This window comes from Lolium perenne, chromosome 6 (assembly GCF_019359855.2).
Source record: "Lolium perenne isolate Kyuss_39 chromosome 6, Kyuss_2.0, whole genome shotgun sequence".
In the NCBI taxonomy this organism is placed as follows: Eukaryota; Viridiplantae; Streptophyta; class Magnoliopsida; order Poales; family Poaceae; genus Lolium; species Lolium perenne.
In genome coordinates, this window is record NC_067249.2 from 139,904,973 (window position 1) to 139,918,250 (window position 13,278).

The window sequence follows — 13,278 nt, forward strand, 5'->3', positions numbered from 1 at the left end:
CACTCCAAGATGAAATGGTTGTTCCTAAAACTTTAGTTCAAAGGTTTTCCCTGATTCTTAAATAGGTAAAGCTAGAATTAGTATGATTGGTCTCTCTCATTTGGGAAGATCTTTAATACTAACCTAAGGTTAGGCTCCATAGAGGTTGATGTGATCATCAATCTCTATGTTTAACATTTATGGTTTCTCTCTCTAAGGAATGTCTTGAATAATACTCTAGGGTTCCTCTTGAAGATAATGTTTTGATCATATGGATATTTATATCCAAGGTTTAGCTCAAAGTTTGTCATTTCTTCTCTAGTAAATAATATAGAAATCTCACCTCTCTAGATTTGATGTATAATAATATGGAATAGAGAAGAATATATATTTCTAGAGTTGATTTCCTTGTCATGTTTCCAAGAGTGAAGTAAAATGAATACCATGAGGTTCATGGTAGGATCAAGGATTAGTTTAAGACATGGAAAAGATAAGTGAAGAATGGTTTCTCCATTTATTGTTACTTGATTTCCAAATAGATGTATGTTCATATGTTATGGTAAGGATTACCATATTATAATCTTTTATAAGATCAAGCATTTGATCATTGAGTAAAGTGTTGTTGTGTTGATTATTAGTTCCATTTGATCTAACCCCTTAGATCAAATCATCTCTGCCCAAAACAAGGTTTTAGCAAAGTCACATTGAGGTTTATAGCGCTTGACTTGATGAGCTACTTCAATTCCACCAAGGTCAAGTGAAACTTCAGTTACTGTGACTGTTTTACTTTAAAGCGCGAAAATTGCCCAGATTTTCTATGCATGAATGCAATGCACACATCTGTTTTCTCTATTTTTGTTACCCCAATACCTGGGATATTACACCGGCCGAGAGGAGCAGCGTGTTCCGATGGCCTCCGATGCAGAGGAGGCGGAGACACTTATTGAATGGGGGCCTCACATCTGAGGAGATCTTCACCGACTCCCACCTCGGGAGCACAACGAAGGTCGTCATCCACGATTTCCTGGTACCGCGTCGAAGCACCAGGGAAGAAGATGACCCCCTAGCTGCTTCGAGAGGCCGTCATGCAAGCCTCCGTCTCCCACCTTCCCTCGCCTCCACGATCGGCCAGAGGAGGAAAACAGAGCAGCACACTAGCAAGAATCCCAGAGCAACAGCAACAAAGATGGACCTTATGAACGGAGATCCCTGGGGTGAAATCTCTCACCGTCGACCGTCGGAGCTCGACGAGGAGGATCCACTAACACATGCTACACCACATCTGGCCCAGCCTAGTGCCCTACTCCAAACTACCAGAAAACAACCAGAAAACCTAAAACTAGACCTACCAACTACTCCGGCATCATCTCCTCTCCAACTCAGGCCGGCTACTCCGGCGGAGAGGAGAAGGGAGAGGCCCGATGGGAGAGAGGAGGAGCTCACATATTGTAGAAGACCGAGAGCTAGAAGGGGGAGAATGAGCCGACCGTCCTCTCAGCAGTGTTGAACCGTGGGTTGGTGCTCACCGAGCACTCATTTGACTCACCGAGCTTCGAGCTTTTTGTCCAGCCCAACTTGATGGTGAAGTGATCAACTATCATTTGACGTCCATCGAGCGTATCCTATCTTTTCCCATAACGCATCACGTGCAAATAGCAAAATGACATTGAAACAACGAAGTCAAAAGTGGTAGGCGTGTGTGCACGTAAGCTGTCTCTTTGTTTTCTGTCTCCATCTGCTGAATGTTCTACGTGTTCGAGTAACCGCGAAATACTATGCTCAGTCAGCTAGAAAGCAGAATGAATATGAAAAAATAAAATCCATATCCATCCACGAAAACCTCAATAGTCAATCCCCAGTTCCCCACTGCAGCAGAGATGGACTCCGCTGGACCGGCCGGCGAGAAGCCGCACGCGGTGTGCCTGCCGTTCCCGGCGCAGGGGCACATCACGCCGATGATGAAGCTGGCCAAGGTCCTCTACTGCAAGGGCTTCCACGTCACCTTCGTCAGCACCGAGTACAACCACCGCCGCCTCATCCGCTCGCGCGGCGCGAGCGCCGCCGAGGGCCTCCCCGGCTTCCGCTTCGCCATCATCCCGGACGGCCTGCGCTCGTCCGACGCCGACGCCACGCAGGACCCGGCGGCCCTCTCCTACGCCACCATGACCGCCTGCCCCCCTCACTTCAAGAACCTGCTCGCCGACCTCGGCCGCTCATCGGCAGGTGTCCCGCCTGTCACCTGCGTCGTGGCGGACAACCTCATGAGCTTCACCGTGGACGCCGCGAGGGAGCTCGGCGTGCCGTGCGCGCTGTTCTGGACCGCCAGCGCCTGCGGCTACATGGGCTACCGCAACTTCCGCCCTCTCATCGACCAGGGCATCATCCCCCTCAAAGGTATCCTGATCTGCCGCCTGCCGGCCCTCAAATTGTTTCTGACTTGCAGTTCGTACGGTAGTTCGTGTCTCACCGATTATCCCGTGTGGCGCGCAGATGAAGAGCAGCTGACGAACGGGTTCATGGACATGCCGGTGGACTGGGCGCCCGGGATGAGCAAGCACATGCGGCTGAAAGACTTCCCGACCTTCCTCCGCACCACGGACCGCGACGACACCCTGATGACCTTCCAGCTACACCAGGTGGAGCGCGCCGAGGAGGCGGACGCCGTCATCATCAACACCATGGACGAGCTCGAGCAGCCGGCGCTCGACGCGATGCGCGCCATCATCCCGGCCATCTACACCATCGGCCCGCTCAACTCCCTCGCCGAGCAAATCGTCCCCTCCAGGGGCCCGCTCGACGCGGTAAGCTCCGGCCTCTGGAAAGAAGACCGCGCCTGCCTCGAGTGGCTCGACGGCAAGAAGCCCGGGTCCGTGGTGTACGTGAGCTTCGGGAGCGTCACCGTGATGAGCAACCACGAGCTGGTGGAGTTCGCGTGGGGGCTGGCCAACAGCGGCCACAACTTCCTCTGGATCGTTCGGCCGGACATCGTGAGGAGCGAGGCGGCCGTGCTGCCGCCCGAGTTCTTGGAGGCGACCAAGGACAGGGGCCTCCTGGTGGGCTGGTGCGACCAAGAGGCGGTGCTGCGGCACGAAGCCGTATGTGTGTTTCTGACGCACAGCGGGTGGAACTCGACGGTGGAGGGCCTGTGCGGTGGCGTGCCGATGCTGTGCTGGCCGTTCTTCGCCGAGCAGCAGACCAACTGCCGGTACAAGTGCGTCGAGTGGGGCGTCGCGATGGAGATCGGCGACAACGTGCGGCGGGAGGCGGTCGAGGGGAGGATCAGGGAGGCGGTGGACGGGGAGAAGGGGAGGGAGATGAAGAACAGAGCTGTCGAGTGGAGGGAGGCGGCTGTTCGGTCCACGGCAAGGTCGTTGGCTAATCTTGATGCACTGATCAATGATGTGTTGCTCTCTGGTAAGAACAGTTAGGGGCTACTCTTAACTCGGTTGATCACCGCTCGATGGCGAACAAGCACATGTATGGGTGTCCATGATATGAAATGTGATCAGTGCGTGATGCTGTTCACCCCTTTGCTTAATTACTCCATCCGATTCATACAAATGTCGGGGATTTTGTACATAGTTAGTACAACTTTTATATAAGTTCCCAACACTTATTAATCGGAGGGAGTAGCTTTTTGAAATCATGCATTTTTTCGTATTTTATGTTTGTTTTGACTTTTGAGCAATTTTCAGTTTTGGACAATGCATTTTTGAGGCGTGTGATAACTTAACAATGGGTGCACGAGGCGCACCCATTTACGAAAAGTTCAAAAAAAATGCTATTTAAAAGTTTCAAAAAAATGCTATTTAAAAGTTTCAAAAAATGTGAAGTAAAATTTTGTATGTACATATTATATTGATACTTACTCGTGTGAGTTTTCACGAAAAAATACCATTGTGTGTTGTCTGCATAAAAATGACAAAATGTCCAAATGAGAATAGTGAACCGAAATTTGTACTATTCACAGGAATAGGAATTTGCATTTTGTCATTTTTGTGTAGGTCACACATAATGGTATTTTTCCGTGAAAACACACACGAGTAAATATCAACATAATATCTACATGCAAAAATTTACTTCACATTTTTTGGAAACTTTTAAATAGTATTTTTTAAATTTTTCGTAAATGGGTGCGCGCGCACCCAGGTTCATTCACCATTTCTGAATGAGTGTATTGCAATTTTCTATGGAAGACTGGCTGCTCACAGTCACATTTGTTAAAGCATCCCTAGCCGTTGGGGCTCCCCGGGCCGAAATCCGATGCTATTTAGTGCCGGATTGGACGAAACTTTGGCCCGTGGAGCGCCGAAGTTCTAGCCGTCTCCCCGGTCGGCACACCCGGGGTTCACCCTTTTTTTAGAGAAAAACGTCCCTGGATGACAAATTTCATGCATAACTCGGCGAATTTGATCACTTTTACCAACATTTGGCTTATTGTTGTGGGTATACTTCATGGGTGTACCATCGACAGTGCCTAGATCCGGCAAGCCCGGGTGGCCCACAGACGGTGATGAGGCATGTGGCCCATCGGGCGGCCCAGTTGCTGTTGATCATGCAGGAAGAAGTCCAGCCCAGGATCGATGGCCGGATCCGTACCGACCTAGGAGTGACCCGGATCCAGGGAGGCCCATGAGGAACCCGGATCCAGTACGACGTGTATGGAAGGCGGATCCGTGACGTGCACGGCAAGATATTGTATCGTAGCTAGGCTATCTGTAATCCGGCTAGGACTCTCCATGTAAACCCTAGATCCGTGCGCCTTTATAAGCCGGATCCCGGGAGCCCTAGAGGCACAACCACAACTCATTGTAACAACGCGAAAGCGCCCAGATAATTCCAGACAAGCAGCAGTAGGCTCTGTCATCGTGCAGGTGTTCCGAAGCTGGGTAACTCGCGTACCACCGTCCCGTGTGCACTCCGCCCTATGGCCCCTACTTCTTCTCCCCCTCGTGAGGATCCCTCCTCCGAGGTACCGTCGATTAGGCAACGACAGTTGGCGCCCACCGTGGGGCCTGTGGCGTCTGGAGGCCGGAACCGGGAGGGTTCCGCCATGGGAAGCTACGACGACACCATCGCTGTGGGGCGCGTCCTTTACGCCGGAAATCTGCCGATCGTCCCTCCGGATGAGTGCTGGATTCCGGCTAGGACAAACCCCGTCAAGCCCTCCATCGTCCCAATTGGCGGCATTCACATCTTCATCGGGGAAACCGTCGATTCCGACGGAAACCCAGCAGTAAGTAACGCAGACGCGACCGCCGCAGAGCTGGACGCCGTCGCGAAGATCCGATCGAGATGCAGGAGCTTCCCAAGGAAGATTCCGCCTCGGATCTGAAATTTCAAAGCCCACCCAATCCGCCCCCGAGCAGGAAACAAAGGTGGAAGACCAATGCAGATCCGCCTGGGTTTCCCAGGTGTTAGAAAAGCAGAGGTGCCACTTCGTACACTTCTTGGCCCATACCGCAGGAACCGCCCCTCAAGAAGAAGGAGCTGGTCCTGAGCGGTAGAGGCACCGGAAGCGGCGCAGATCCGGATCAGGCTCAGCTTGTCGGAGAAAGCGAAGCTCCGGTTGAAGAGTCGATTTTGGGCAATCTGAGCCCAATTTCCGGCGACACCCCGTCCACGGAATCTGATGACTTCGTTCGCAAGATAAGGGAGTACGGATACGGCGATCAGCCTGAAGTCGACTCCGCCCAGCCCAAGCAGGTTCTCGCAACGGTAGCAGCTGGGACAAAGCTGGATCCGGAGACCAGGTCAGCCAATCGACCCCCAACCATCCCATCAAGGATCTCCAATGTCTCGAGTGCGACCCCAAAGGGATTCTCCCTCGGAGGAAATCTTGTCGGCGAGAGGAGGTGGCCGCGCGAGCAGTTCTTAACACACCTTTAACCCCGGGCGACGCCGCAGATCTGGAGGCCCTAGAGACCGCCCGAAAGGAAATGCTGGCCACAGCCAAGAGGCTCGCCGATACCGAAGCTGCGTTAAGGATAGGAAGGGCAGATCATGCAGCCTGGACGGAAAACTTCGAGAGACAGGACCGCGAGATTGCTGCCACACTCGAGCAGGTCAAGAGCATGAGGGCTGAGTGGGAGGTAAAGATGACCTATGCGCGAGCGGAGGCCGATCGAATTGTTAGAGAAGCAATTCCGCCTCGCAGAATACCCTTCAACACGCCCGCGAGATCACCGGCCACGGAAACTCCAAAGGACAACATGCGTAAAGCTGCGGAATTGCTGAAGAAGAAGGACGAAGAAGTTGACATCAACTATCTCCGCACACTTGTCGCTTCGGCAATGCAGCAGCAGAACAAGGCGTATACTTCGGCGCGAGTTGGAATCCAATCCGGATAACGTGTATCTACCGCGCGAAGGACGATGAATCGCACACCGGATCGTCGGAGCGCGAGAAGAAGGGCAAGGGAGCACCCAAATCCGATCCCCGTTCCGTCCACGTACGCCTCCGTCGGATCCAAGGAAGGGAAAGGACGCGATGTACTCCGGAAGAGGCAAATACCGCAACCCCTCACCTCCACCCAACGGTTACCCGCGACCCCCTCGCCGCCGTAGTCCAGCCGGAAACACCAGGCCCGTAGGGCATGGTGCGCTTGTTATCCGCGACAACGTGCCGCCAAGAAACGAAACAGGGGAGCGCTCGCCGGAACCTCGCCGGAATCAGAACAATGTTCATGAGCCCGAGCCCAGGAGGAGTCGGAATGAAGACCGCGGTCCAGAGCCTCGCCGGAACCGTGATCCAAAACCTCGTCGGAGCCGCGACCCAGAGCCTCGTCGGAGCCGTGACCCGGAGCCTCGCCGGAACGACCAGGCAGCCAGCGCCAAGGCGAAGGCAGCCACAGGAGCCGGAGTCAGCACCAGGAAGGCCGAGGAGATTCAGATGGCGGAAGCAAGAAGTCAGACCGCCCACCTCGCAGGTCTCCCTCCCCACCACCTAGCGGTGGCGGCAGAGGTGGAGGCGGAGGCAATGGCCGGAGATCTCGCTCTCGCTCAAAGTCTCCTCGCCACGGCTCGCGCGACGCGCGGGACCGCCTTAACGAGTACAGAACCGACTACATTGGCCCGAAGTGCTTTGGCAGGATGATTCGAGAGGAACCAAAGCCAAGGATGAACCTCAAGCTACCCGGAAATCTGAAGCATTATGATGGCACCGAAAGGCCGGATACCTGGATTGAGGATTACTACAATGCTGTAACCTTCGCCGGAGGAACCCCTAACATCGCCTGCCGCATGCTCCAGTTGTACCTTGTAGGTCCAGCCCGGATCTGGCTCAGCGACCTCGAGAAGAACTCCATCTTTTGCTGGTTCGACCTGAAGAACGCTTTTGAGAAACACTTCAGGGGCACCTACAAGAGACCTGCCACAACAAGCGACCTACAGGCTTGCATCCAGAAGAAGGGCGAAACATCAAGGAATTTCCTTACCCGATGGTTGGCATGCAGAAACGAGTGCGAGAACGTTGACAACCGCACGGCAATGCACGCCTTCATTGGGGGCTTGCAGCGAGGAGGATTGCTGCGACACAAGCTAACCTGCATGGTCAATGCAAATCAACTGACGTTGGATGACATGATCACCATCGCTAGCGATCACACTGCCGCCGACGACGACGCAGGCGGTGATCTCGCAGCCACGGCAATCCCCCGCACCAACAAAAGAAGAACCGTGACAACGGCGGCGGCAGCAGCAGCCATAAGCGCAAGAACCACGATGACCGAGAAGAGTGGCGGATCCGAGATGGTCGCCATGGCGTTTCAACGCGGAGGTCCAGGAGGCGGAAGAGGACGCGGACGCGGAGGCGGAGCCGGCAGGGGTCAGCAGCATACCTCCGAGGTCACTGCTGCCGGATCCCGCGCACCGCAAACCTATGAGGAGTACAGAGACATGCCCTGCCTGGCCCATCTGGATCCGGTTACAGGGAAGTCCACCCATACCAACCGCAACTGCAAGTGGGTCAATGATCTAAAGAACGACCCGGAAGCCGGATACAAGCGCGCCCGGAAGCACCGCCCTCGCGGCAAAGGTGGCAAGGGCAAGAATAAGGACAAAGAGGATGATAGTTCCGAGGCGATGGATGAGGATGATAACTCGCCGGATCCCAAGGCAGGATCCGCAGGAAAATCCAACCCATTCGACAAAAAGAGCGTGGGGGCTTACCACACTTTCCTCGGAACCCCAACGATGCGCGCCTCCAAGTCAGCTACCCGGATCCTGAACGCCATAGTTCCGGCTGTGCCGCAGTACGTCAGGTGGTCGGAAATCCCGTGCACATTTGATCGGAAGGATCATCCCGCAATTGTGCCAAAGGAGTGCTACGCCTTGGTTGTAAGTCCCCGCATAGACGGGTATGACTTCTCCAAGTGCCTCATGGATGGCGGAGCTAGCCTGAACATCATGTACCTGGAGACTCTAGAGCGGATGAACCTCACCAAGGAACAGCTCAAACACAGCACCACTGAGTTTCATGGCGTGGTTCCGGGTAAGAAGGCGAACTCCCTCGGCAGCATCACACTTCCCGTGGCTTTTGGCGATGTTCATAATTTCCGCGAAGAGAAGATCACGTTTGAAGTTGTGCCCTTCAAGAGCTCCTACCACGTCATCTTCGGCAGGCCCACCTACCACAAGTTCCACGCAAGAGCGTGCTACATCTACAACAAGCTCAAGATTCCGGGTCCTAAAGGTATGATTACCGTATCCGGAGACTACAAAAAAGCTCATGAGTGCGAGTTAGGCGAAGCCGCCTTCGCAGTCCGTGATATCCGGAGAAGAGCTGAAAGGCTACGAGCCGCGGTGGATCCGGCGAGATGCAGACCACCAAGAAGCAAATCTCCGAGCAGAAAACCTCCTTCAAGCCCGCGATAGAAACCAAGAAGCACGACCTCATCCCAGGTGACTCTTCCAAGCAGGTTTCGATCGGAGCCAACATGGACCCCAAATAGGAAAGCGCGCTCGTCGAGTTCCTCCGCGCTAACATGGATATCTTCGCATGGCAACCTTCTGACATGTCCGGAGTACCTAGGGAACTCGCCGAGCACTACCTCAACATAAATCCGGGGGCCAAACCGGTGAAGCAAGCTATGCGACGCTTTGGAGATAAGAAGCGCCGCGCCATAGGAATGGAACTAGCAAAGTTACTAGAAGCAGGTTTTGTAATAGAAGTTATCCATACCGATTGGGTCGCGAATCCCGTCCTTGTACCCAAAAAGAACACTGAAATACTAAGAATGTGCATCGATTACTCGGCTTGAACAAACATTGCCCGAAGGATCCGTTCCCCTTGCCGCGCATTGACCAAGTCATTGATTCGACGGCGGGGCGGAACTTCGTGTTTTCTTGATGCGTATTCCGGGTATCATCAGATCCGGATGAAGGAATCCGACCAAAAGGCGACTTCATTCATTACCCCCTTTGGTACTTACTGCTATGTTACTATTCCTTTTGGTATGAAAAACGCAGGTGCTACTTAACAACGTAAGATGCAGCGGTGCATGAAGGACCAAATTGGCCGGAACGTTCACGCTTACGTCGACGACATCGCGGTCATGACCCGGAAAGGATCCGACTTGATCAGCGATCTCACGAAACCTTCGACAACCTCCGCAGGTACAAGATGATGTTGAATCCGCTGAAGTGCGTCTTTGGCGTGCCAGTAGGAAAACTCCTTGGCTTCATAGTCTCTCACGGAGGCATTGAGGTTAACCCGGAAAAGATCAAGGCAATCCTGTGCATCAAAAGGCCAACTTGTCTCAAAGATGTGCAACGACTAACTGGTTGTGTTGCAGCAATCAGTAGGTTTGTCGGCCGTCTTGGCGAGAAGGCACTACCTCTGTACAAGCTGCTGAAGAAAACAGACAAATTTGTGCAGGACGACGCAGCTGATGCAGCTCTTCGAGGGTTGAAGGAGATACTCACCTCCCTCCTATCTTGGCAGCTCCAGCAGAGTCGAGCCAATGCTCCTTTACCTGGCAGCTACCAACAAAGTCGTCGACCTCGTCATCGTGGTGGAGCGAAAGGAAGAAGGTCATGAATATGACGTCCGGAGACCTGTCTACTACATCGGCGAGGTGCCGACGGAATCAAAACAGAGATATCCTCACTTTCGAAAGCTAGCTTATGGCGTGTTCCTAGGCAGCCGGAAGTTGAGGCATTATTTCCAAGAGCATCCGAAAGCGATCGTGAGCAAGGCTCCGCTGTCAACAATTCTCAACAACGCTGACGCAACAGACGTACGGCTAAATGGGGCATCGAATTATCCGCCTTCGACATCGCTTACAAGCCAAGGACTGCGGTAAAATCTCAGGTTAGCAGATTTCGTTGCAGATTGGACGAAGCTCCGGATGCAAGTCCTGGAGCCGGAACCAGAAACATGGGTCATGCACTTCGACGGATCCAAGCAGCATCAAGGCTCGGGAGCCGGAGTCACCCTGAAGTCCCCTGGGAGAAGAATTGCGGTATGTTCTGCAGATCCACTTCGAAGCTACCAACAACATGGCGGAATATGAGGCTCTACTACACGGTCTGCGCATCGCTAAGGAAATAGGGATCAAGCACATCATATGCTGTGGAGATTCCGACCTGGTGGCACAACACGTAGCCGGAACCTGGAACGCGAGAAATTCCGTCATGGCGGCCTACGAGACGAAGTTGACGAGATTGCCAAGAGCTTCCTCGGATACGAAGTCAAGTACGTCGGGAGAGACGATAACACGGCGCAGACATGCTATCCAAGCTCGGATCCGGCAGGAAACCAATTCCGCCTGGCATTTTCCTGGAGCATCTCCGGATACCCTCGATTAAGGCGCTAACCCGGAAAACCCAGAGGTGGCGGTGTCTCCGGCTAGGGAAGTGATGGCTATCATTCCGGCCTGGACCCAGCCCTTCCTGGACTACCTCATCGATCAGAAGTTGCCGAGAGGACGAGGTCCTCGCACGACGTATCGTCGAGCGAGCACGAACCTACACAATAGTTGATGGACAGCTCTACAAACGAAGTGCGACGGGGGTATTTCTTAAATGCGTCTCCAATCAAGATGGCATTGAAATCCTCAGAGAGATCCACGCAGGGACTGCGGGCATCACGCCGCTCCCGGATCACTCGTTGCAAAAGCTTTTCGGTTAGGTTTCTATTGGCTTACAGACTAAAGAAGACGCCGATAAAATAGTCAAGACCTGCCGAGGTTGTCGATTTACGCTACTCAACCAAACGCTCCAGCCCAAGAGCTGAAGACCATACCTATCACCTGGCCATTTGCGGTGCAGGGGCTTGATATGGTTGGAAAGTTAAAAAAATCATCTCTGGCGGTTTTGAGTACCTCCTGGTCGCCGTTGACAAGTTCAGCAAATGGATCGAGGCTAAGCCGGTGAGAAAAGCCGACGGTGCTACGGCACTAAAATTCGTCTGCAGCCTCGTGATGAGATTCGGCATCCCGCACAGCATAATCACAGATAATGGCACGAACTTTGCTCAAGGAGAATTGAGGGATTATTGTGAGACAATGGGGATACGATCGGACCTCGCATCCGTGGCTCATCCACAGTCCAATGGTCGAGGTTGAAAGGGCTAACGGCCTAATATTATCAGGAATTAAACCACGCCTTGAAGGACCGCTGCGACGAGCAGCCGGAGCTTGGGCTGATGAGTTGGAGGCTGTTCTGTGGAGTTTACGAACTACCCCTAACAGATCAACAGGGTTTACCCCTTTTTTCCTGGTATACGGATCCGAAGCCGTACTTCCCTCCGACATCATCCACGATTCACCGCGAGTTTCCGCCTACAATGAAGAAACAGCTGACGAGGCAAGACAGCTATCTGTGGACCTGATCGAGGAAGCTCGGAACTTAGCAGATCAGAGATCCGCCATCTATCAGCAAAAGCTCCGACGTTATCACAGTCGTCGAGTTCGGAAACGCTCCTTCATGGCAGGAGACCTGGTCCTCCGCCTTCGACAGGTGAAAGACCATAAGCTGCAATCTCCATGGGAAGGACCCTTCGTCGTTAGCAAAGTGCTTCATAACGGGTCGTACTACCTTGTCGATTTCCGCGAGTTAAGGGATAGACCTGCTAATTGGCACCGGAAACGCAAGCGTGAGGATCCGGATGACATCTACGATGAAACAGATCGCCCTTGGAATATCGCACAGCTACGTCCTTTCTACACTTAGCATATATTTTCCGAGTTCTAAACTCTGTAATAGTTATACATGATCAATGAAATAAAGCTTCTGGTTCACTCTTTTGAGTCTTTTACCTCCTTTACTTGTTCATTTTAGATCGTGTATGTTTTTTCCAACTAAAACCGCAGAGCTGGATTTTTTCCGCCTAGGCGTGTATGAAAGTTGTGATTTTCAAAATCGTCCTTTAGGACGTAAGCTTAAGTTTTCTGATAAAGTTGTTATCTGTTGCGAACTCGTGGATTCCTAGTAGCGATTTCCGGCACCTATGCCTGGGGGCTTGTTTCCACGGTTATGGACGGACTGCCATTGGGGCTTCGTCGCCGCTGGCGAGCGTTTCCGGCTAAGGTTTTCCGGCTCGTGGAAGGTCAAGCGAGCAAGCCGGAAAATAACGAAGTCAGCACTTGCTTTCCGACATAAAACGAAACATGCACACAATATTTAACGGATAGCAGGATAAGTGTTTCCGCCCCATGCATAATTGTTTCGTTCCTAGCTACTTAAGAATTTAAAGTCTTATTACAAACCCTCGCTGGGGCCAAAATGATGCATTGCTTTTCCCGCAGGAATAAAAGTTCTCACTCCCCCTTAGCCGGAGAAGTTTTGCCCTCCGGATCTTGTTCCTTGGCGCCTTCGGCCGGAGAAGATACGTCTTCTTCACTTTCCTTTTCTTCGGAAGCAGCAGTGCTGGTCTTGGGTTCTTCTTGGGGCGCATCCTTGGAGCTGGTCCAGGTAAACTCGGCTCCGGATTCCGCAGTCGCGCACAGGCGTCGAGATCCTTCAAAAGTTCCGCTTCTAAGGCCTCGTCGGCGGCGAGGACGACCTTGTCGTAGAATTCCTCGTGCCGGATCTGCGCGCGATGCGGGTGTCGTAGCCGCTCACTGCATCCAGCAGCTCGCCGACGTCCGCATCCGGAGGAACGCCCGTGGTCACTTCATCAAGATCAAGACCCGGAGTATGTGCTAGGCACATGGTCAAGGCCATTGCAGCTGCGCCTCGGGCTGAAGATGCTTGTAGATCAATCACCAGCTCCGGCAGAACGTCCATCTTACCAATAAGCTTGCGCACGTCACAAGTGCGGCTCCTTTTGATGTTCAAATTATGGCATATTTTGCGG

General features: G+C 53.0%; 1 protein-coding gene across 1 annotated transcript; it reads left to right on the forward strand.

Annotated features, from left to right (window-relative positions):
* The first annotated feature begins 1,773 nt into the window (after positions 1-1,773).
* On the forward strand, positions 1,774-3,622 carry LOC127326424 (7-deoxyloganetin glucosyltransferase). Its single transcript, XM_051353280.2, has 2 exons — positions 1,774-2,373; positions 2,470-3,622. The coding sequence occupies exons 1-2, from the start codon at positions 1,857-1,859 to the stop codon at positions 3,405-3,407; spliced, it is 1,455 nt and encodes a 484-aa protein (XP_051209240.1). The 5' UTR covers positions 1,774-1,856; the 3' UTR covers positions 3,408-3,622.
* The last annotated feature ends 9,656 nt before the right edge of the window (positions 3,623-13,278 follow it).